This window comes from Heloderma suspectum, chromosome 5 (assembly GCF_057233095.1).
Source record: "Heloderma suspectum isolate Gila_16-S chromosome 5, 16-S_ref, whole genome shotgun sequence".
Taxonomy (NCBI): Eukaryota; Metazoa; Chordata; class Lepidosauria; order Squamata; family Helodermatidae; genus Heloderma; species Heloderma suspectum.
Window position 1 is genome coordinate 90975107 of NC_139462.1, and position 26362 is coordinate 91001468.

General features: G+C 44.1%; 1 protein-coding gene across 1 annotated transcript in view; it reads left to right on the top strand.

Moving 5' to 3' along the window:
* FGL1 (fibrinogen like 1) overlaps positions 1–18146 on the top strand; it is a 52836-nt gene extending 34690 nt beyond the window's left edge. The window contains exons 6-8 of the mRNA XM_084856661.1: positions 1978–2066; positions 2817–3004; positions 16264–18146. Coding sequence (XP_084712787.1) covers positions 1978–2066; positions 2817–3004; positions 16264–16423 — 437 coding nt within the window. The 3' untranslated portion in view covers positions 16424–18146. The remainder of the gene's footprint in view (positions 1–1977; positions 2067–2816; positions 3005–16263) is intronic.
* Positions 18147–26362: the final 8216 nt, after the last annotated feature.

Here is a 26362-nt window from a genome sequence, read left to right on the forward strand (position 1 = left end):
TGAGTTTTGCAGAGGTGAGAGTGGGACAAAGGGAATGCATGTGCAAACTACTAGAAGTGAAGCCTCTGAAAAACTATTGACCATCTCCAGCCTTTGTTTAGACAGGCTTGTGGTTTCAGAAGACCCAATAACACTTCATACATGTAGTTATAAGGTTCAGCTTTTCTCCCTCTTCTCCCTGATTACTGCATGATGGCTCCAGTGTTCCTCCTTACATATTTTGAAATAGCCTTCTGCAAACACAGTGCTTCCAGACTAGGCAATTGCACTACCTCATTCATGGAATTTTCTGGGGGTCCAGATGTCACTGTCTTCAGTTTGTAATCCTCCTGAGTTTTCCCACTTCTTCTGTCTTTTGTTCTTACTGCAGAAAATAAGTTAAGGAAGAAAAGATGGAATAGCAGCACAATGCCTTCTCATTGGCAATGCCAAGAGCCATCTGTCTGGAAGCATCCAATGAAAGGGTGCTAATCAATAGGGAAAAAACCCAAACTTTTTGATAATGGCCTGTTACAGATCTGGGAGGTGGGATGATTTTCTCTATTGTTGGATCCCTTCTTTACAAGGTTTTCCCAAAAAGAATGTCTGATAGGCTGACACACTCTACTGTGTCTTCTGCTTAAGGAGATTTTGATCCCTATTGCCAAGGAGCCCTCCCTTCAGCTCAGCTCCAGAAAAATGAATAAAAAGAAAGGTGCTTTGGATTTTCTTGCCCAAAGCCAAGAAACATAGAACTTAACCAAAACCTTGTGAAAATCCTAAGGACACAAGCAGTAGTTTTGCAACCATGTGATCATTCACATGGGGAAGGGTGTAGACTTTAGAGCAACGATGGGGAACCTCCAGTCTGCAGGCCAGATGTGATCCCTGGGGATTCCCCATCCAGACCACAAGCTTCTTTTGTTGTTATCGCAAAATGATGATGGGAGATAAGAGAATATGTAAAAGCAATTAACCTTTCAATGCCCCATTAAGAACTGAGCTCTGTGTTTTGTAGGCATGAGAGCTGTTGCAAAGAATTCAGGTGTGCATTTTGCAGGCATGAGATCCATTGCACTAAAGCTTACTTCTGAGTAGATTTGCTTAGAATTGAGCTGTGTATTTTTGGTAAGAAAATGTCCAAATTGGTCAGAATTACATCTGGTCAAGTCAACTTTGCTTTCTCTGTACTTGGCCCACTGTTGCAATGTGGCCTGAGACCCTTCCCAAATCAGCCCTTCGCAGGCCAAAAAGGGTTTGACATCCTTGGTTTAGAGAGAAATTCCCTTTTAAACAATGCAGCCAAATGTCCAAATATAGAAATGGAAATTTATTGCGGGGGGGAGCAACAATCACACACACAGAATTCCATTAACCTAGTTAGACATTACCTTCTTCAGAGTAGAGTATTGGGTTTCAGAGCATATGCAGAGTTCATTGCAGAGAGGAGGGTTTGAGAGAGAACATCTTAGCCTGAGATTAGATGTTATTAGGAAGATGGTGAGGAGTGAGAAAATTCTCACTTCTATGAGAATCCCTGTTCAGAAAAAGCCAGCCCCTTAGCAGAGACTGTTGCTTTGTTAAATAGTGTGATACCCTCCATTTCGGATGTCAGTGGTCTAGCCAGAAAATAAAAATTACTTAGTGGCTGGATGCACTTTTATATAACAACCCTAAACTTACATCTCAATAAACCCAGCTGTTTTGAACCAGGTAGCCTATTATAAGAAAAAGCTGATGTTTTGAATGCTTATTTGAGAACAAAAAGGTGAAATGAACCTGTTTGGGTTTCCTGGCATGGTGCGAACTTACCAGATGCTCTAGGGGGCACTGTTAAGCTAGATCAGAATATAAGTGTGTTTATCACATGTCCCAATAAACAAGAATCACAGTTCAACTACATTACACAGGAATCCTTCAGTGCTTATAATGAACTGAATGGAAGCTCCCCTTTCTTCTACTCTGGGTTATTTATTCTTAACACTGTTATTTATTCAGGGAATTATACCTTAAAAATTGACCTGTCTGATTTTGTGGGTGAACAGCGCTTTGCACAATATGAAAATTTCCGAGTTGCAGATGAGAAGGTAATAATTTTACTTGATTAACTTGCACCTTGAAATTTATAATTGCAATTAGGATTCCTAATACTACAGAAAAAATGTTCCAAAACTGCCATATCTATTGAGATGGTATGTGTGTTAGCATGGTGTAGCAAGTAGAGTTCTAGATTTGGACCAAGGAGACCTTCATTCAAATCCCCATTCAACCATGAATATGTGACCATGAGGCAGTCAATATATCTCAGCCTAACCTACTTCACAGGGTTGCTGTGAGGATAAAATGAGATAAAGCATAATTCATGTGTGTCACGCTGAGCTCTAGGAGGAAGGATGGGATAGAATAAAGTGATAAATAAAATAAGAAGTCTGAACAGGGAAACATGATAAGGGGACACTACAGGTTTGGGAAGTTTGATTTTTAAGAGCTCTGCAAGTCATTTTGGCTACATGTTGGATCTTTCACAAAACCAGGATTTCCACCACAAGGCCTCATCTGTGGTGCTAAGAAGTCTTCCACAGGACTCCACCTAAGAAATGTGATTTCTATTTATGTATTTTAAACTTTGCTATTTTTACCTTTTCTTCTTCACCTTAGCTTCCTACTTGTCTCTTTCATGACCACTGCATGTTTAATGAAATTGTAGGCAATGTTTGTATTTACAAACAATTCTGGTTGGATTGTGCACGTCAGTTGCCTTTCCAAATAAGTTCCTGAAATGCTGTGGCTGTGTTTTCCTTATACGATTCTTACACCTTCTCCCAACATTTCACCAGAGTTCCTACAAGATGAGTTGTGGACAATACTATGGAACAGCTGGTGACTCCCTCACAGGCGGATTTCACCCGGAAGTGAAATGGTGGGCAAACCACCAAGGAATGAAATTCAGTACCAAAGACAGAGATAATGACAGCTATGAAAGGAACTGTGCTGAAGAAGATAAAGCTGGCTGGTGGTTTAACAGGTCAGGTATCTTTTTGCCTTACTTGTACTTAAAATATTTTACTATGATTTTGTTTCTAAACACATTTGTACTAATGCAAAAACTCTGAATCTGCATGGTGACCTGTCAGCCGACTCCACTGCTAGCACAGGTTCACCCTACACCAGTGAGGAATACTGTAATAGAATCTCCTTCCCATATTAAGGCTGCAGTCCTGTGCACACTTGCACAGAACTTAGAGAACCTTACTTTTGAGTCAACATGTTTAGGACCATGCTGCAGCATAGTACAGAGGCAGTTATTACAGCAGAGAGCTGTATTGACTCCCCGCCACCCTGGGGCTACCAAAACAGGCTTTAGTAAAGCAGACAATCCTGTGCATTTCCCCTCTCTTCCCTAGCCATTCCCTGCTGATTTGTTTTCTACCTCAACTTCTACAAACCCTGGCTGTGACTGTACCACAAGGGTGGGATGAAGGGAAAGTAGCACAGGAGTCTTTGCAACACATATGCTAATCCGCGGGGGATGTTGGCATGAAGTATAACACTAGTAGGATGGAGTGTTAAGTACATAAGACTGACAACGCCTCCTATTGTACCGCCATTGCTAGCAGTTGTGGATGGGGCTGCCGTTGACGAAAACATGATTGGAAGGCATTTTAGTGGGGTTGAATGTGATTGGAACATACTGTGAACCGCAGGGGTGGGAGAGGAGAAAACCTTGTTCGCGTTAACCCTGATTTGTTTCGTATCACCATGTATTCAGCCGAAATATATATTTTGCTATGTGCTAGAGTCTTTGGGTCTCTTTGCACTGAACAGATCTATTGGCAATATTCTGGGTTCCCTTTATGTTCCCTCCAAGCAGCTTACTGAGTATGCATCTCACCACTGCTTCCCATTCCCATCACCACCACCCAGGATTCAGGAACAAAGTAGACATTATGGTAGCAGCCCATGAGTCAGAATGCAGGTCATGTCAGTTCCCTTTGGTGCAAGAAGAGGCGATGTCAGCTGTGGCATGGGAAGCATGGCTTATGCCCCCATCCAAAAAAAAAAATCCTTCTTCTATGTACTGGGAAAAGAGCTGTTGTGGAGGGGAGGGGGGGAATGCAGATAGGGGGAAGGGCTCAGCACTCTCCTCCTTTCGTCCCATATTATGCTTGAAATTGCCCCATCCCCAGCTTTGTAGGAAATTGGCACTGACCCAGTTCTGACACCTAGGTCTGCCACCATCAGGCCTCATTTGGCCCACAGCCAGATCAGATGTGACGCTTGGATGGAATGTAGGACAGGCTGGCCTCAGGAATGACTTAATACATGTTAATAGCATGATTTTCACCCCCTGCTCAGAGCGACTCAGCATGTTTTTAGCAACATCATGGGGAACTGCACTGCACCAGTCAGACAGAATGTTATGAGCAAGGAAGGGAGACTCTTACATGCAATCATGTAAAATATGTCCATGCTTTAGCCAGGGTATATGTAAGGAAACTTTAATGACAGCTGCCAAATATATATATATATATATATATGTATGTATGTATGTATGTATGTATGTATGTATATGTATATGTATATGTATATGTGTCAATGCTAGATTCAGTTGGTTGCAAAAAAATAATAAGATAATATAGCTATGCATCAGCTATAGAAATATGCATGTTCCTTTAGAAATGACTTGCTTTTTAACACTTTAGACCAATCTAAATTCACTTAACAAGGCTTGCCAATCATAATCAGTGTTTGTCTGCCTTGTTTACTATGGATTTCTATATTTGCTGTGGTTTTCCACAGGGAAATTGCCCAGACCTGTCTATTACCTAATAACTCACAGGCTATGTCACCAATGGCTGCAAGTGTCTTGCAATCAGTCCTAAAAAAAAAGGTTGATCTGAAGCCAAATTGACTGTGTGAAAGTACAATGTGTTTCAGCTCTCATCAACACTAACGTGAAAAAAAGGAGGAAATGAACCTGTGTGTAAACCCCATTCCCAATGAAGTCAAACCTTCCATTGACTTCAGAAGGAGATTTGTTAGTTGTTGCCGAAGATCTGGAAGAATCACATTTGTTTCCGGTGAATCACTACTGAATGTTCCCAACTGAGACATATTTTTTAAGAGTCACAGAATAATTATTATAAATGCAATATTCTAGCTTTCATTGTTGTTTGGTTTTATTATTAGTTTCAAACCAAACATAGGCATAGATCTGAACTTTCTTTCCACAAACCTAAAGAGATCATGTTCATGGAATGGCACTTTCCTCCCTTACCTCTGCAGTTCCCTGTGTCCCCTGAAAATATGATCCTGGAGTTTGGGGGATCCTTGGGAATAATGTGAGGGCTGCAGATGGAGGGAAGAATTGACAAAAATCACACACACCCCTTTAAGTAAAAGGAGGAATAATTTAGGATCCAAGCCACATATTATTTTTGAGCATGCAAAATTAAACTTAAAATTACTTGCAGCTCAGTCCTATATGTCAGCCTTCCCCAATCTAGTATCCTCCAAATATTTGGAACTACAACTCCCAGCATTCCTGATCATTGGCTATGCTGGCTGGAAGCTGATGGGAGTTGAAGTCCAAAATATCTGGAGTGCACCAGGTTGGAGAAGGCTGCTATATGTATTTACTTAGAAGTAAGTCCTACTGAGTTCAGTGGGGCTCACTCCTGATTTAAGTGTGCATAGGACTGCAGCCTCATTTGGATTTTAGATTTTTACGTATTCTTTGTGAGTGGATTGCCACCTGATTGCTCTGAGATCAAGAGGTCTGTGAATGAATTATGTTCAAGGCTGGATTATCTGTTAGGCTATGTATGCCATAGAGTCAAACTCAGTCCCTTGCAGTACTGTCTGTAACAGGTCTTGTATGTGGAAAATGTGTATACCCTACGCATCTCAGAAACTGGTGAATCTACTCTTATCACAAGACAGGGAAGGAAGTGGCCATATTTTGTGCTGTGGGGAAACTTAAATAACTGTCTAGCAGTGGAAATAGAACTGCTGCACATTCTGAACTAAGTATGGGATTGGCTGCCTTAACTGGATCACTTTGATTCACCCAGCACAGAGATGGTTCATGGCCTGATTTCAAGTGCTGCAGGAAGAGCACCGCACAAAAAAGTATATATAACAACTCTTGAATTAGGCACATCACTGTCACTATTTCCATTTAAGATGCATGAAACCCTAATTAGGAAAAACCAAATTGACTAGAATACCCAAGAAAAGCTTAATCCAGCGGGCGGGCGGGCTTCAGCAGTGACAGCACTACAGCATTTTGTGGCTGATTTCGAAGGGCTTTACTATACGAGGCTGTTAATCCTCTGTATCTGCTTTTGGTTTCATCACAGAATTGAGATCTGAGCACTACACAAATTGCATTTCCTTTCCTGTTTTTCAGCTATATAACCTCTAAGTGGCACTGTGGTATAGTAGAATAGTGCAAATACACAAGTGGAAAAAGCATTTTCTTTTGCTTTCACAAATAATACCGCATTTTCCCTGCTCTACAGAAGCTCTCTGAAAGTGTTCTTTAGATGCAGAAGTGAAACTGGAGAGTCACATCATCATTTAAAGAACCCATAAACAACCGTGAGTAGGAAATGATGAGCGCACAATAAATGCTTCATGCAGAAAAGCTCTTACTTGCCAGAAAGTTTCCCTTACTTAACAGAGTAGTGGCATGGGATGGCCCTGCTATTACTGAGTTCAAAGTGCTATAGTCTCAACAACCCATGGGATAAAACATAAGGAGAGCTTGCTAGCCTTACACCTTGATAAAGTGCTGGCATACCTACAGTCAAGGACATCTGCACCAAGGCCAGTGTTGGGACAAGGCAAGGAGAAACATTGTCCCTTTACTCAGGCGCAGAGTCCCTAATGCAGCCATCTCATCTCGGCACAGCAGTTCATAGGATTAAGCTCATCTTCTATGCATCCAATGAACTGGACTCTTTCCCCTGAACACTTATGCCAGCCTTCCCAAACCTGGTACCTTCCAGATATTTTATACTACAATCCCCATCATCCTCACCCAACATGGCCAATGGTCAGGAATGCTGGGGGTTGTGGTTCAAGACATCTGGAGGGCAATAAGTTGGGAAAGGCTGTTTTATACCACAATAGATATGTTAACCTTTAAGCCTTAAAGTTCAAGGTGTCACAGGGCTGTCAGTTGTTTCTTTAGGCAGAATAATGAGTATGCTGGCTGAGAGGCATAGGGGAGGGAGAGATCTGGCTAACCTGAGCTTTACAGTGACAGAATCACACAGTGGAAATCTCTGCACAGTTACGTTTGTTGGCTCCTCATCATAACATGCAGCAGTAATTATAGCCTGTAAATACGGGAGGCTTTGTACTGCAGCTGAAGAGTTCTGTGTCTCTAAGAACCGATAGCATTATTGTCTGATGGGGACTTTGTTGTGCAGGGCTGATGCTCTCGGAAAAGGACGGTGCCCGTCTCCACATTTTTCTGCTGCTGGTGGTTGTTTTTCAAGTCATGTGTTTTATACTGAACAATGAAGCATTCGATGGAGCGGTGTGTATGCAAGACCCAGACTTGCAACCACAGGCAGGGGAAAGCACAGACTGTAGAACCTTGTTGTCATGTAGGCACAATGAAAGCTGATGCAGCTACCTGGGCTGCTTTGCAGAGGATTGCCCACCTGGGTTAAAATATGATTGGCTGGCGGGTGGGCGGGACTTTTTTGCCTTTAAAAATACAGACATCAGAATGACAGATGGGATGATCAAAGATGAGGTCTAACCAACTGACTCCAGTCTATGGCTGCTTCCAGATGGACAGCTCCTTGCTCTACCAGTCAAAAGGCATTGTAAAACTATTCCATCATTCGCTGTTTAACAGATTTTTGTGTGTGAAAAGATGGAAGGTGGTGTTGGGAAACATAGGAGGGTCACAAGTGGAAGACAACGTTGTCTGGATCCCCTCCCCTCCCCTCCCCTCCCCTCCCCTCCCCGCATAAAATTCTGTGAATGAGGCAGAGCGATTGCACAATATAAACTTCATCTAGAAGGACTTTATCAGCTCTATATGGCATTCTACCAGAGATTCAGTAAATCTCCTGGGTGTATTGCCTGCCTGGGATGCAGAAATAAAGGAGTTATCAAGTACCTGCTCAGGCCTTCTGTGCAGTCTGCTGCTACGCATGTTAATTGGAAGTTAACTCCCATGGTATTCAGAGAGGCTACTACCATGTAACTCTACATTGGAAAATGGCCTTTGCCGGCATCACACTCTGTCCAGGAGGGAGAAGGACAGAAGCCACCACTGAGCTCATCTACCATTAATCTGTTGGGCTGTGGTTGCCTCTATCTTTGCAAGAGCAAGTCATGTGTTGTTTGTTCTGGCAGCGGCTTCACAGAGATGGCCACTGTGCTGCTGCTGTAAATTACAGATAATTTCCCTGCAAAGATAGCTGTTGTGGCCGAGGACTGGACAGACTGATGGGGGAGGGAGGCCGCAGCAGCAGCAGCTTCTTATTTTCCATCCCAGAGCTCAAGGTAGTGCAGCTAACCAATTTACCCTTCAATCCTATACTCGTCTCCTCAGAAGGAAGCCCCATCCAGCTCAGTGGGACTTACTCCCAGGTATGTGTTTATAGGATAGGAGCCTCGGGCTGCAATCTTATCTACAGATACATAGGAACAAGGCCACTGAACTCAATGGGGCTTCTGAGGAAACATGCATATGACTGAGCTGATTAGGTGCACGTTGAGAGATGTATGTGTGGAATTTACCAGCAGGAACATCAGCTGCAGGCCTCTAGTTCCTTTTACAGTCTGAAGAATACAATAAGAGCCATCCTGGTGCAGGCCAAAGTCCTATCTAGACCAACATTCTCTTTCCACAGTGGTCAACCAGCTGCCTACGGGAAGCCCACAAGCAGGATATGAGGGCAACAGCACCCTCCAGCTCTTGTGCCTTAGCAGCTGGAGGTAACATATACCTATCTGATCCTGGAGGTAATATGTAGCCATCATGACTAGTAGCTATTGATAGCCTTATCCTCCATGAATCTATCTAACCCTCTTTTAAAGCCATCACGATGTTTATTATGCCAGCCATGGAGATGTTTATTATGCCAGCCATGGAGAGCAGGAGTTGCTCCCTTTCACAATTCCTTGCTTTTAGGCATTTAAAAATCACCCTAACTCAACTGTTCACTTAATATGGAGGATTTGCCATTGAATCTATGTGCTTTTTTAAAGAAATGTCAGACACTTGGCCTCTCCTTCTCTGAGGCCCTGGAGAACTGCTCCAGGCAGTGTGGGTCAGAAGTCGCAGAACTCTGCTTTCTCCCATTTGTGAGAAGCAACTATAACCAATAATGTAGAAGTATCATATAATAATGGCCTGAGATTACCTTAACTTAATTCTTTTATGTCTTTATTAATTTGCGAGTAGCTTATCTCAACAGGTATTTAAAGCAGGTGCTTTAAATCCTCAACATTTCATCAAATTGCCCACATGCCATCACATTCTAAAGCCAGGGTGAGAAACTGATTTTTGGTAGGAGGCTGGATGACCTCCCCACCCAGCCCTCCGCAGCCCAAATGATATCAGGGAGTGTGGTCCTTGGCTGATGTACTGGTGAATCATCCATCTGGCACTTCAGTCAGGGACCCAGCTTTGCCGTGCACAGGCTTCCGAAGGCTATATTTGCCCTGCATCTTCTCTCATTGGTGCCACATTTCCAGAGTCCAAACCCAACAGTTGCAGGTTCAAGGGTCCAAGAGTTTCAAGGTGGTGAGCACAACAGGGATGAGGCAAAAGGCACTGTCTCAGCAGGCCAGGTCGCAGGCAACAAGTTCCCAAGGCCACACAGCAGAAAAGAAGCAGCCAGAAGGAGAAACAGAGTTCAGTCCAGAAGTACTCACACCAGGAATCAGTCAAGGAAGCCATTCCAAGGCAAGGGAAGGTCCAGTTAACATCATTTCCAGCAACTCTCACAGCCTTACATTGCTGTTTCGATGCAGAGGCTATCAGAGCTTCACCCAAGCCTGTGAGCTGTTAGTGACTGCAGCTGAAAAGGTCCTCCTTGTGAGCAAGCCTCCTACATGCCAGTAAATCTTTCCTCACAAAGAGGTCTCTGGCTCAGTCTAGTATGCCTTCTGAGTTCCTGTCTTTCCAGGCAATGTCTCTCCTGTGGGCTTGGGAGTTTCTCTGCCTCCACCTCTGTTGCAGAATCCTTGTCTTCCACAGCTGATGACCTCATGGTAGTCATCCCTGAGGGCCCTGGCTTCTCCTGGGAAACCTTGGGCATTGCTAGTGGCAGGTGGTTCTTGGTCATCCAGCTCATCCTCTGAGGATGAGTATTCTAGCAAGGGCATGACAATTGGGTAAGGATATAGGGCAGGTGAAGCCAAGCTGGCTAAGCACCTCCTTTGCTTGCCCCTTCCCATCCTGACTGAGGCAGCGAGGAGCAGACAAAGGGAAGAGACTCCACTGGTGCTTGCAGGAGCTCCTACAAGTGCCAGCTGAGTGCTCAGCACTTAGAGTACTGCTCCCCCAGGGAAATCCCCTTATCTCCTACTTGTGATCAGCAAACACAAGGAGATTCTTCTCCTCCCCAAGCCCCTGTAGCTTCCAGGTCAGGTGGTGGGACTTGAGAAGGGAGCAGGTTGGGGAGGGGAGTGAGCTGTGCCCCTGAAGGGAGCCCAAGTCTCCACAAGTTGAATGGGGAATCTCCACAGACCAGATTAGGCCTGTGGGCTGGAGGTTCCCCTCCCTGTTCTAAAAAGGATGTTTAGCCCCTGCTCCAATTGTCTCCCAATGGGGACCCCTTAATTTTCTCCCATACAAATGAATGGTTGCAATTTTCTCCTATGGCAAAAAAGTGAAGTGCTACGTGTAGGGGTCACCCTTGGAGTAAGGGAAAAACCTACCATCCATGCCTGACACTGGGTGGCTAGGCCCACAGTGGCATGGATCCCACTGGAACATACTGGCCCTCTTCAGATGCGCTTGGGGAGAGAGTGGTTAGGGTAACTATGGAGGGTGGGTGTTTTTTTTAGCAAAACCACAATGTGTGGGTCTGCCAGACAATCGCAGATCCACGTGGCACTGCATGGTTCTGCTAACCACCCCCCTCTGTAGTTACCTGGCAATCATCCTGGTGTGATTACTGCACATCCTGTCATCCTCCGTGATGCAAACAAGCTCCCAGCAGCCACTCCGACGGCTGTAATGGCCATACAACCATGTCCATGACAGCTAGAGCGTTGCCGGCAGTGGCAGATGCTCTAGCCAGCAGAGTCTATGGTTCTGACCTGGAAGTCCTCTGGAGCCCGTTTTAACCACCAGGGAGCCCACCAAATGACACGGTATGCCACCCTGAAGCCCTTTAACCCTGTTGCAGGGGGATGGTTAGCCTGGGTGGCTTACTAACCATAAGGAACGTGGCTTTCTCCCCCCACATGACATGCTAAGCCACCGTAGTTAACAAAAAGCACCTAACCATCATGGCTTAGCATTATATCTGGACAGGGCCAAGAAGTGCCATGCTAGATCAGACCAAATCCCTCTCTAGCCCAGAATTCTGTTCCCACAGTAGCCAGCCAGATACCCATAGGAAGCCCACAAGCAGAACATGAGGGCAATAGCACCCTCCTGCTTGTCTTTCCCATACACTGGGACATTCAGAAGCAAGAGACTGGTGCGGTGGGGAAAATGTACTTTGTACCCCTCCAAGGTCCCTTGCAATAAACAAGCCCCTGTTCCACCCTTTCCGTCAGGGTGATGGGCAGTTTACTTGTAGTCATCTTTCCAAGGTAATGCATTCTGCAATAAATGAGAAATCCTATCCAGCCCTGGAGCCTGCTGTCAGAAGAGAGATTCTTTTCACTCTCCCAGCCTCTGAACTATAGCTGGTGAATAATACTGACAAAGCATTTGCTATTATGCTCATGTTCAGAAGCTATAGATTGGCTGACTCACAGCAATATACTGCAGAAGACACTATTCCATTCTCCAGGTGGATTTGAAAGAGAGAGAGAGAGAGAGAGAACCAAATCAGCTGAGCTTCTTTATTTCTTATGGAAACAAATGAAGCCCTGAAGCATCGTGGAGAATTTTGGAAGTCAGTTTACAGAGGTAACAGAAATGGCTGCAGAGCATTCAGCCCAGAGAGGGAGGATTTCCTCATAGCCAATTAAAAGGTAGCTTAGAGAATCTAAGCTGTTGGCTGATGGCCAGTTCGCCTATATTTAACCTGCACTGAGATTTCCTAACACATAAACATCAGTTGCCTAATAGCTAGGCTGAGGGTACTTTTGTTCTGTCATGTAAACCCCCAAGTGCTGGCAGCAAATGCATTCACAAAGTTACTCCAAAGCAACTAACGAAGGGAGTGATCACATTCCTTTTGTGGGTATCTTAATTTTCTTAATTATGTTTGATCACCTTGCCCCTTGGCACAATGTTTACAGTTTTGGAAGTGTTCTCTGATTAAGGGTGCAGTCCTATGGATGTTTAGACAGAAGAAAGTCCTACAGCTCCCAGCATTCCCCAGCCAGCACTGTCTAAACATCTGTAGGATAGCAGCTTAAATGAAGCTGATTAGCAGACAAAATGGCAGGAACCAATGACATGCAAAGAACAGACACAGGGACAAAAAAGCCTTTTGAGAAAGCTCAAACCACAAGGAATTTTTAGGTAGCAAAAAGGAGGGAGTGATAGAGGTCATACTCTTCATGATGGGCAAGTTCCTACCTTTCTGTTTTTACACCTTTCTGTGGGATGTTTTAAAGAGGTCAAGCACAGGGACTACGACAGCATATAGCTGAAGGCAAGAAGGGAGGGCACCAGTACAATAACAGAAAGACAGGAGAGACCAATGGTGCCCTGAAAATGGTTTGTTGGCCCAATGCATTTCAAGTCTTTCAACTCTTCTTCAGGGGCTACTGGTTTAATCCATTCAAAGCATAACTAAAATAATGTTCTATAGTACTATCTTAAGGTAGTATTTTGAGATAGTATAATTATCCTTTAAGGGCGCAATCCTAACTAGATAGGCGGCCGCCTCTGACCTCAGAGGCGACCACCTATCCAAAGCAAGGCAGGAGAGGCACGGGGGGGGGGGGATCGTTCCCTCCGCACCTCTCCTGCCTTGCTATTTTTCACTAGACAGCCGTTTTCGGCTGTCTAGCAGCAGGGGGGCCAACCGGGAGAGGAAGCTGCCGTACGACACATTGGATGTGTCCTATATGCAGCTCCGCTCTCCCCACCCTGGAACACACACAGGAACGTCCCTTTTCAGTCGCCCCACGCTCCTCTTGCGAGTGCAGAGGACAGGGCTTCTCTGCCCTGCCTCTGAAGCAGTGTGGACGAGGGGAGCAGTCAGTTTTCCAGGAACCAACCTCAGAGGTTGGGGTCTGAGGTCGGTTCCCAGAAATGAGCATATCCTATGGCCCTCTAGACGGTGTCTAGTGGCCATAGGATTGCTCCCTAAATGAATTAAACCTGTTGCTCTCAGAGAAGAAACACAAGACTTTTAACATTATTGGGCTAATAAATCATTTTCAAGACACTACTATGGTTTCCACTCTGTTAATTTAAAACACACACACATACATACCATACAAAATTGCAGTCTGGTATGCACTTATCTTCTGGGACATTTCATTGAGGTAGTACTCTGTATAGCTATAGCATGTTTTAAATTATGGTTAATCCAGACCCAGTGGTCAGAGAATACCTCTAGAACCACATTTGGTTATGCTGGCTGGGGATGATGGTTGTTGTCGTCCAACCTATCTGGAGAGCACCAGGTTGGGGAAGGCTGCTTTAGAATCATATCAGAGTGGGTGTTGAAGGAACTAAGCCCCCCATAATAGTTTACACAATCAGGTTGGCTGGTCAAATCATGATGCATGCTAAGTATGGAAACATTCAATTGCAGCTTAAAAGCATTCCATATAGTGGCTGTAACTGTGTGTGGAGAGAAGTGATAATTTGTAACTAGGGATGTACAAGAATTTTGTTTCTGCTTGCAAAACATGCGATTGTATTCTTTTTGCAACCCCAAATGTGGATATGAGCAGCAGAATGTGCTCTCCAAAAATGTTTGCAAATTTTCAAACATGCACCTGTGTTCAAAAAAGATGCACAGTTTGCCATGAAAAAAGTTCGAAACTGTGCATTTTTTAAAAATTCAGTTTCTATGGGGGGGATTTGCACAACTTTAGAAACCCAGACAACTTTAGAAAAATTTTGTGCAATTTTCATGTTCAGTCATGTCCATTTGATGCTATTCTCCCATTTGCACAAAACAAATCACGAATGTGAGTGCATATCGAGGAGAGAGGAGCATTGAGCTGATGTTCGGAGAATCTTGGTGAACCTGAACATTGCTTGTTCACCCATCCCTATGTGTAACCTCTGGCCATGTGGTAAAACATTGTGTTAAGTACAGTATTTTATACACACACACTTTGTTAACTAGGGAAACAGTATGTTCAGTACTGCTGGGTTTACCACATACTAGGAGGGTAAAGCTGACTGTAATTACAACCATCCCAGCTGTTGTCAGGGTGGAAACTGAGCCGATAGAACCCCAGAGCAGTTCTGATTCTGAGGAGGATCAGCAATCTGTGGGAGAGGAGCCAGCTCATCCCTCACAGGCACAGCAGCTGGCAGAGGTTCCTCCTGCCAGCATTCCTGAGATAGATAGTGACCCGGGCAGTGAGAGAGTGTGGGAGGGGGGCTTGCTAGATGCTCGACGCAGACGCAGGGAGCGATGAGCAAAGGAGGGCACGGAAAGGAGGCGTAGCACCCGTTTGGCGCGCAAGCAACAGCTGCGTCCCATGGACCCAAGGGAAAGAGAGAGGATCTCTCCCTAGCCCATAAGTTCAGGGTCTTCAAGTGATTCTCCTTCAAATGGGGACCAACTGCCTACCCGGAGGATAGGCTACTCCGCTGTTCATTGCTTAGTCGTTGGTGATAGCATCTGAAAGAGTCATTCAGTTGTAAAAGGATTAAAGCCTTAAAAAGAATCCTTTCATCTGTGTCTTGAATTGGCTATTGGAGTGTACTGAAAGAAGCCACTAGGGCGCTCCTGACAGCTGTGGAATGAGCTCCCTAGAAAGGTTCCCCTGGTGCCTACATTGTACTCCTTCCAGTGCCAGGTGAAGATCTTTTTATTCTTCCAATATTTTAGCATTTTAGCTTCCTAATCTTTTAGCTCTTGTGTTTTAAATCTGTATTTTAAATCTCTGCATTGTTGCTAGGTTTTATTCTGGTTGTACTGTTATATTGTGGTTTTAAGCTTTCATATTTTACATTGTTTTATGCTGCGCTTTGTGGTTTTAATTTTTGTGAACTGCCCAGAGAGCTTCGGCTATTGTGCAGTGTAGAAATGAAATACTATATCTATATCTATATCTATATCTATATCTATATCTATCTATATCTATATCTATATCTATATCTATATCTAATCTATATAAAATGGCACTTGCGCCCCTGCCAATTCCCTTCTGCAAGTGGTGGGTCCTGCCAACTCCATTGTGCAAGCAGGACCCACTGCTTATGCAAGGCAGATTTAGTGCTTCCTAGGGGAAGCCCCCAAAAGAGCTGAAATGCTTGTTTCTGGAAGGAGGCAGATCAGCAGAGCTCCCTTATGTAAGCTCAGCTGACATGCCTCCTTCCAGAAGCAAGTGTTTCCGTTCATTTCAGGTTGCCCTGGAAGCCCTAAACTGCCGTTGCACAAGCAGTGGGGTCCACTTGTGCAACAGAATTGGCAGGGCGGAAGAGAATCAGCAGAGATGGAAGTGCCCCATTGGATTCTGCCCATGGAGTCCAGAGGAGGTTCTTAAATTCTCAGACAATTGTCCAAGTCCCTCCCTAGAATACCTAACTGCTGCCATTTTAAGAATTATGGTCTTGAATTCAAAGTTCCTTTGTCATTGTGCATCATTTAGTAGCATTGGGCTCCATCAATATCCAGTATATATTTCAAGACAGTTTGGGTATTTTGACATTGTTTGGGTATTCAAAATGTATACTTTTTTGGACAAAAAAATGTCAAAATATACATGTGGATGGAATTCACTGAAGTGTTCTATCCATCATCACCTCAGTCTGATTCATTCAGTAACTACTTTAGAAACTTGCAAAGCATGAAGAGAGGGTTTTATAACTGGATTTGAGCAATACAAATAAGTTTAATTTGCCATATGCAAAAACCAAAGGGAACAGATGAATCTAAAGGATATCCTTTATTTCCTTTTTGTTCTTTTCTTTCTCCCTACCAGATGTCATTCTGCCAACCTGAATGGCCTGTACTACAATGGACCATACTCAGCAACGACAGACAATGGGATTGTATGGTATACATGGCACGGGTGGTGGTATTCTTTGAAATCTGTTGTCATGAAAGTCAGGCCATCAAACTTCACTCCTAATGATGTTTAAGTTTGTTTCCTATACTCACCCTTTTAATCAAACCAGCCTCAATAGTATTGTGACATTTGCTTTGTTCGTTTACCTCTATAAATAGGGGATGACCCTTCTGTGGACAGTGGACTACAACTCAACACATTTCAGTGGTCTTAGATGTGCATAGCTCTGTGTTAAGGAAAATGGGTTGTACACAGAAGCACGTAAGAACAGAATCTGGCCCAAAATGGACAGTGTGGCCTCCTGTACCTATTACATAAAAGACTTATTAGACCATTTCTGAAGACGCTTCAATTGTCTGAGGGTTTGGGACTCAATATGTTTATTTCTGTTTAAGGTGTCACATGACTCTTTGTTGATTTGATACAACAGACTAAACTGGCGACTTCTCTGGATTAAGCAACAATGCTTCCTTAATTCTCCCATATTTTTTATTCCCTCTCACAATCAGAATATATCTGTTGTAAAACCCCACTAGATGCAATTCAGTCTTTCACATACTTTAAACTAGTGACCTATATATTGCAGCTTCATCATGCATAGTCTGCAATTTCCATAACCCAATCTCTAGCTTGTCACATTACATTTATGTGGGGTGTAAGACTGGGGAGGTAAATTTCATAATGGATGCAGAGTAAGTGAAACAGAGTGGATTTGATCAAGCGTATATTTCTCATATCAGGTTAGGGGAGTCCATTCCCCTTTGTTGTTCGAATCTATAACTTCTGCCATTCATTTCTGATGTGACTTACAGTCGTTAAAGAACTGGAACACTTCAGCGAGTATATTCTCTGTATCGGGGTAGTCAATTCAGTGCTTCAGATTTTTGGACTACAATTCCCATAAGCCATGGCCATTGGCCATGCTGGCTGGGGCTGATGGTAGTTGTCATCCAAAATGTTTGGAGCAGTGGAGGCTGGTGGCTCCGATTTCGGTGGGGCTTTGAATTCATTCTGGGTTTCAGTCAGAACCATCCAAAACTCTAAAGGAGCTATCTGAGGTGCTGAACCCAATCCCCAAAATATATTCAGTGCCTCGGATAGCTCTGTTAGAGTTCTGGCTGGTTCTGACTGAAACTCAGTATGGATTTACAGCTCTACCAAAATTGAAGCCACCAGCCTCCAGTGGTCTGGAGGGCAGTGAGTTGCCTAGGCATGCTTTACATAGTGGGCTCTGAAGCAGGGATAGCCCAAGACATTTTGCCTCTCCCAGTGGTTGTGACAGTTAATGTGAGAAATGCACCATAGAATCCCATGCGATGTCACAGATGGTGCTGGAGTTCAAGTCTGAAATTACGTGCAGTTATGTACATCCACGGCACCATCATGTGTAGTTATACGAGTGTCACGTCCACTTATTTGCTAGTATCTCTGGTGACAAGTGACACCCCCTTCACCCTGCCATGCTGGCACCATTTTAGAAACCAAATTGCTGCAGAAATATTGATGACACAAAATGAAGAACATGATAAAGTGCAGGGCACTTAAAGCGGGGCCATTTGTGCAGTTCTAATAAGAGCAGGATATGTTTTGCTGATTAACCTGCTTGCTGTTAATTACTTGTCAGTTTTATTTTATACATACGTTTGTGTTTAGATTTCATACATTTATTTCTTAATTTTTTTGTACAGTAAAAACACCACAGAAAAGATTGTTTTTTAGTGTCAGAATGTAAATGAAATGGGAAGTACAGAGCGGTGGTAAATATTAGCAAAAACAGTCTGATTAAAATCATCTAATGCTGCCATGTGTTCCAGATCATTTTTGTTGTACAGCTTACTACACAGTTTACAAATGATCACCTCTCAACACTTCCAAAATTTTGTTTACAGTGGAATTCTGAAAAGCAATCAGGTATCTATGAAGCTTTTGCCTAAGTCTCCTCACATACGTAGTTGGTGTGAGGCTAGAACACCACTCCGAGCTTTCAGGGAGGATATAAATGGAATATAATCACACTAGAATTGCCACATTGCTTATATACTTGCTTTAGATCCCTGACTGTATCTAAAGGGCAGCCATCCCCAACCTGGTGCCCTTCAGATGTGTTGATCTATAACTCCCATAATCATCAGCTAACATGGCACTGGATGTAATTAATCCACATTAAATGAACTTGTTTTGTGTCCTTTTGGTCAAGGCAGTGACTGGGTTCACACAAGATGCTAACTCACACTCAGTGGTTGAGTGTGGGTTGTTGTTGAACCATGGGTTGTTTGTTGAACCGTGGGTTAGCATGTTGTCTGAACCCAGGACATTTTCCGCAGGATGGCTTGTTAACCATGCAGCGTGGCTTATTTTCTTGAACAAGCCACCTTCAGAACCCATGGTTTGTTGTTGGGTTGTTCAGGATGGTTAACAAGCCAAGCTGCAGAAAATGTCCTGGGTTCAGACAACACACTAACCCATGGTTCAACAACAACCCACACTCAACCACTGAGTGTGTGTTAGTGTGTTGTGTGAACAGCCCCTCTCTACAATTAGGCCAAATTAACATTAAATGGAATTCTAACTGAGATCTGAACCAAACTAAAAAAAAATATGTATCAATCTCCATACATGTGTGTGGGAAAGGGAATAGTCCTGTGTTTCTTCCTGATTTAGTTGGCACATGTACATCCTTTCTCAAAGTAAGTTACTATTTATATGCCTTATACATCAGTGTGCTTTAGGAAATAAAGAAAGGTGGTTTTGCCATTAAAGAGCCAGCTCAGGAAATCTGACTTCTATTCTGGGCAATCCTATAGAGATTTGCTGTTTGAGGTTTTGCATCTTTTATTTTACCATGTATAAAACAGGAGAGCACTACATTTTCACAGAATTTGGGAAAGTTTGCATGCTGTTCGGATACTAGCTTGCTGTGTGCATACAAACCTATAAATATTTAATATTCAAGATTCATCTGAAAATCCTTCTGTTAGTGAGTTCTTGTCTGGATAATGCCCCCCAAATTATTGGAAGTATAGCCTGCCTTTTGCAGGTAAATCTACAGCAAGGGAATGTAGAGCCACTTCCAGTATTATTGTTTCTTAGGGTGTAATCCTATCAGGATGGCCAAAAGCCTCTGAACTCAGATACTTATGGCCATCCAATGCAGAGCAGAAGGAGCAGTGGAGGCGATCTTTGCCTCCATGCTCCTCCCGCTCTGCATTTTGGCTAGACGGGCTTTTTCGCCCATCTAGCTGGAGTTCTGTGGAGTGGGATAGAAGGAGGCTGGGAAGGCCTTGGGATATAGCATAAGCTGGCCTCCCCAGTCCCCTCCCCGCCCACCAGCACACCCCCTTTCCCTCCTCTCTGAGGTCGCTTTTGCAAACTTGGAGAAGCAGCCAGCGCAGTTCTCTCCATGCCAGTGGGGAGGAGGAGGGGAAGAGGTTGGGGAGAGCTCAGATTCCTAGCTCCAAGGTCAGAGTGCTGGCCCCAAGGTCAGAGCACTGTCTCTGACCTCTGATCCAGGAATCTGAACTATCCTTAGGGCCCACAGACTCTGTCTAGGGGTGATAGGATTGCTCCCTCATTTGCATTTTTTAAAGCTATCATAAGGGAGTGGAGAGGGTAGAAGGAACAGAAAGAAAACCCTATTCCAAACTAGGGTTGTTTTTTTTTAATTCAACAAACAAGAATTAAAAAATATACACAATAATTGCTTTTGGGAATTAGCTGGTTGTCAATAGACACTATATGAACTTCAAGGTGGACGTAATCGGTTTAAATATCACAAACAAACCTACACATACTACACAAACAAGAAAGAAAACAAAATCAATACTGTAGATGTCCATGTACAGGGTTTGAAAGGTGGGGAAATTAGCTTGAAGTCCCACAGTTTCTAAAGTGAGGGTCGCTGTGCATGGAAGGTTAGGCCGCAGACATGTGCAGTAGATCTGGGCTTGAATGGGCTGGAGTATGGTTCGGAAGGTTGGACAAGTCAGGGCTAAGCAGTTTCTGAGACATTCTGGGAGAAACAAAGGAGAGGGAAAGAGGCATGGGAGAGGAAGATGGTGAGATTAGGGAAGCAAAGGAGACCAACAGTGGTTGGTCTCTACCCACGATCAAAGTGACAAAAGAGGGCAGGACTTGTGTTACCTACACACACACACACACACACTCCTATTTCCAGCACCTTGTGCACAACTGCTTCTTTTGCTTTCCTCTTTCAGATATCTGTTCTTCACAACTGGAGCCACCATGGTTTCAGATTACATTCTGTGTCAAGACAGCTCTTCCGAAAGACTTGTCTTGACCACAATGGGCATGAAGAGGAAGCAAGTTGAGCCATGGAAATGAGAGCCTGGCCACAATCCTTCCCACTGGCTGACCAGGGCAAGGTTACATCAGAGTTGCTGGGCTTCCAACCCAAAACTGGTTGAAAAATCAAAAATAGACTGAATTCATATATATGTATGTGCATACACACACACACACACACACACACACGTGTGTGTGCGCGCGCGGACATAATAGAGAAAGTGGGGAAAGGATTGGAGGCTATGACTTGTAGGGAAAGGACCTCCAGAAGATGGGGCAGAACTGAAAGATACCTTTCCAGGGTTCCCGATGGATTGCTCCTGAAAACAGCACTGGGGTGCAGGGAAACTCCTGGGATTATGGTGAAGGAAGCCTGCAGGTTAGTCACCACTTCAGCTAGAGTGGGGGGCTAGATGGCCAGAACCAGGTAGTCTAGGTAAAAGATCTGATGAGTCTCTGTCACAGATCCCTGGATTCCATGGCTCAAAGTGATTTCAGCAGGAGAGTGAGAACCAATCGACACAACTAAGACACTGGGATTTGTTACACAACAGAAGTTACAATGATACAAGTCCCTTCAGTAGGCTGAAACCCAAGTGATATCAGCAAAGGAGTGAGGGCTTGAGAGCTGGTGGGACTGGCAGGCATAACTGGAACACTGAAGGCCTGAAGTTCCAGGTTCTTATAGTGTTTCAACAAATGACACTAAGAAAAGCTCTGGATCCAACTTAGACCAAACAGTCAAATGAGGAGATGACTTTGGGCAGAGCAAACAGTGGTCTCAGTAGGGTGGCAGCATTTTCTCAAGCCTTGCTCAGGGTAAGCTATATCCAATCAAGACAGTATTTCTTGAAGATTGGTGCTTGAAGGTGTGGGAACCTCTGCTTAACCACCATGCTTATGCAGGTGGTATGCAACTCTTTGCCCAGGGTATAGTCATGCCGAATTTCTGATTACTATGCCTAATCTAATCATGAGACACTTAGCTTGGAGTGGCTAGATGAAATCATATTGCTATATTTTGGCTCAAGTATGTCACCAAATGCTAACACCATCATGACAAGATTGCTTGCTGAGTACCTTTTCCATTCAGCTGGTGACACAAGTCATCCAGATCCATATTCCCCACAGGTGCCAGGCTGAACTTCTTAAACTAACAGTGTCACGTTCTACCAAATACTGGAGTGAAATGTCTCACAGTCTCCATATTAGGCAGCCTGCCAACAGTTCCTTTCACCAGGCTCCAGTTTCCAGCCTAGTGACTGTATTTTGCAATAACTGCAGTTTCTGAACAGTCTTCAAAGGTAGATCCACATACAACACATTGCAGTAGTCTAACCCAGAGGTTACCAAAGAATGGATAACAGCCAGGCTACCTCTGTCCAGGATGGGTCACAGCTGCCACACCAACTTCAGCTGGTGACAGGCACTCTGTGCCACTGGGGGCACTTGAGCTAATGATCCTAAGAACATAACAAGCATTCTTAGACCAGGTCAAACCTTTGGTCCACCTAAGCCAGTATTATGTAGGCTGACAGGCAGTGCCTCTCTAGGGTTTCAGGCAAGAGTCTTTCCCAGCCCTACCGAGAGATGACAGGGATTGAACATGGGAGCTTTTGCACACAAAGCATGGGTAACCTCCCAAGGACTAGAAATAAGTTTTTCTTCATCTCTCAAATGTTCATTAGTTTATATCAGGGGACACCAACACTGTGCCTGTGGGCGCCTCCAATGGCACACACAAATGGCTACCTGACATGGTGCCTGTTGGCACCCAAAATATTGTTTATTTATTGTATTTTCCATTTTTTTAAATATACATACATGGATTTGTATGAAATGCCTACAGTTTTCTAACCATTATAGGTGGGCTTCAACAAAAGTGGCCCAAATATCCAGATATGTGTCCATTTAAAGGTGGCATCTATACGCCATCCTTTCAACTACTGAAAACACTGTAAGGTCCTCAATCCTTTGCATTATAGGAGGTGAGTGTTTATCCTTCTAATATAGTAATATCAGTCTTTTAGCTCTCAAAAGAGTGCAGAGAATCCATTACGCTGACCATTTGTTAATTTCCATGAAGCAGGTAAATAATTTAAAAGAGTGTGTACAACATATGTTTTAAAGAAGTATTAGCTGTATCTCACTAGCAGCAGTTAGCCAAATTAGACGGTCCCCTACTAAAGAGATGTTGCAGTGTCCAACAGACACGAAGCAAAGGTTTTTGCAGCCTAAGATCCGTGGACACGAAAAGGCAGATGCCAAAGCGGCAATCCACTGATTAAGCCTTTTGTGGTGGTGCTCACAGCAGTATCTCAAACTCCCAAATGTGCCCATAGGACCAAAAAGATTGAGGATCCCTGGTTTATACCATTGAAATAAAATATTTTATTTTAGGCACATATTCTTGTACAAAAGATTGCATTTTATGGACATTTATTGTGAAAATTGACAGATCAAATATCTGAAGTCCAAACCACCTGATGGCATTCCTATAGCACTTTTTTAGTGTTCAAAGTGCTTTGTCTCCATAATCGTCACAACAGGTCTGTAAGTCAGGTCAGTTTAATTGCAGATAAAATAGTGCCGCTGGTAGAATCATGGCCTGGCTAAGACCACTTTGTGAGTTAGTGAGATTTGAATGGGGCCTTGCCGCATCACATCTTACAATAGCCTTGTGTGACTGGGGTTTATCAGAATTGTAGTCCAATACATCTGAAGAGCACCAGGCTGGGGAAGGTGGCTTATACTTTTGGCCACAAAGCTACACCAGTTCTCTTAATTAAGTTAGGGCACAAGTGCTGTGGCACAACACTCTATTTGAAGGTGTCCTCTGTTTGATAGGCTGCCCAGTCCAAGTGTGGTTTAAAGTCAAAGAAGCATAAGGAGGGAGAGCCAAAGGCATTGATATTGCCCATCACCAGTTAGCATCTGCATAGGACAGGTCACCTAGGTGCCATCTACACCGGGCTTTTACTCTGGGGCAGGTGTGAGTAGAGGTCCATTGTGATAGATCACGCAATTGCAACTTCTCAGCCATCTGTGGTTTTCACCCAGAAAAAGTGGAGTTCCAAGGAGTTGTTTTACTGCGATTTTGGGGGGTTGCTGGTGGGCCTTCTGTTCCTTCCCTGAACTGACTACGCATCTTACAGTGGGCGTGTTGTAGGTGTGCGTAGTGCCTGCATCACTCTGTGATGCCCCTTTACTCCCCCATTCCTTTGCAGCTGCGCAGTTACAGAGGCACAAAGGGGCGTTTTCATTTTTTTAATCACACTTCCGCACATTTTTGCAGCTTCGTATCTTCACAACAGTTGCTTTTGGACTCAGTGCCCAAGGGCTGGGGAGGGTCTTGGGGGAAGGAACAACATCGCTCCGGGCACCATTTTGGAGTGATGTCTAGGCACATAGCGCTCATGCTTGTGAGTGCGAACCATTGGGAGAGTCTCAGGCTGGGGAACTGACAAACTGATAGTGTGGAAATGAAGGAGCACAAAACACCCAATTTTTACAGGGTAAGAAAGACACAGGGTCAGAAAGACACAGGGTCAGAAAGACACAGCAGAGCCCCTGAAATATAAAACAGCCACTGAAGTGTTGCACCCCCGCACTCATGGGACTGCACAGTTGCACATTTTAGTACAATGCCCCCCCCCCAGGGCACGGCGAGTCTGTTAAGGAAGTGCGCAGTACATTGCGAGTGTATTCGAAATGGCATGGTGATTCGAAGCTGCATTGCTGCGCACTTGCAACAGGGTGGAGGGTCAAAGCAGTGCCATATAGCTGGGGCCCTAGTCAGCCTACTCCAGGGGTGGACAGAAGGTAGATCTCCAGATGTTTAGAACTTCAATCCCCAGAAGCCCCTGCCAGCATGTCTAACAGTCAGGAATGCTGGGTGCTGAAGTCCAAAACATCTCGATCTCTACTTTCTGCTTACTCCTAGTCTACTACACTATGGAGAGATATTTGTTGTTGTTGTTCAGTCGTGTCCGACTCTTCATGACCCCATGGACCATAGCACACCAGGCCTTCCTGTCCTGCGCTCTCTCCCGGAGTGTGCTCAAGTTCATATTCATTGCATCGGTGATGCTATCTAGCTATCTCATCCTCTGCCGTCCCCTTCTCCTTTTGCCTTCAGTCTTTCCCAGCATCAGGGTCTTTTCCAGAGAGTTTTCTCTTCGCATTAGGTGGCCAAAATATTGGAGCTTCAGCTTCAGTATCTGCCCTTCCAATGAGCACTCAGGGTTGATTTCCTTTAGGATGGACTGATTTGACCTCCTTGCAGTCCAGGGGACTCGTAAGAGTCTTCTCCAGCACCACAGTTCGAAAGCATCAATTCTTCGGCGCTCAGCCTTCCTTATAGTCCAGCTCTCACAGCCATGCATTACTACTGGGAAAACCATAGCTTTGATTAGACGGACCTTTGTCGGCAAGGTGATGTCTCTGCTTCTTACTATGCTGTCTAGGTTGGCCATAGCTTTCCTCCCAAGGAGCAAGCGTCTTTTAATTTAATGGCTACAAGAAAATAAAATCTGTCACTGCTTCCATTTCTTCCCCTTCTATATGCCAGGAAGTGATGGGGCCAGATGCCATGATCTTAGTTTTTTTAATGTTGAGTTTCAAACCAGCTTTTGCACTCTCCTCTTTCACCCTCAACAAGAGGCTCTTGAGATCCTCTTCGCTTTCTGCCATTAGGGTGGTATCGTCTGCATATCGGAGGTTGTTGATAATTCTCCCAGCAATCTTAATTCCGACCTCTGATTCATCCAACCCGGCATTTCTCATGATGTACTCTGCATATAAGTTAAATAAGCAGGGTGACAATATGCAGCCTTGTCGTACTCCTTTCCCAATTTTGAACCAATCAGTTGTTCCATGTCTGGTTCTTACTGTTGCTTCTTGACCCTCGTACAGGTTTCTCAGGAGACAGGTAAGGTGGTCTGGTACTCCTATCTCTTTAAGAATTTGCCACAGTTTGTTGTGATCCACACAATCAAAGGCTTTAGCGTAGTCAATGAAGCAGAAATAGACATTTTTCTGGAAGTCTCTTGCTTTCTCCATGATGCAGCGAATGTTGGCGATTTGATCTCTAGTTCCTCTGCCTCTTTGAAACCCAGCTTGTACTTCCGGTAGTTCTCGGTTCGCATACTGCTGAAGCCTAGCTTGTAGGATTTTGAGCATCACCTTGCTGGCATGTCAAATGAGCGCAATTGTGCGGTAATTTGAACACTCTTTGGCATTGCCCTTCTTTGGAATTGGAATGTAAACTGACCTTTTCCAGTCTTGCGGCCATTGTTGAGTGTTCCAAATTTGTTGGCATATTGAATGCAGCACTTTAACAGCATCATCTTTTAGGATTTTAAATAGCTGGAATACTGTCATCTGGAATACTGGAATTCCAGCTGGAATACTGTCATGTCCGCTAGCTTTGTTGTTACTAATGCTTCCTAAGGCCCACTTGACTTCACTCTCTAGGATGTCCGGCTCGAGTTCAGTGACCGCACTATCATACTGTATTTCTATTTAAATTATAATATTAATATCTAAATTTGCATCTATACATATAAATTTGCTTATGTAAATGTTATGCAAATTGGTGTCCTCTTTTGCCTTTTTTGGTGTGGTGATACATTTTCTCTGTCAGGGCTTCTGTGTTTGCATCACCTCACTCTTGACTACAAATGCAAAAAAAGGACAGGACTCCTGTACC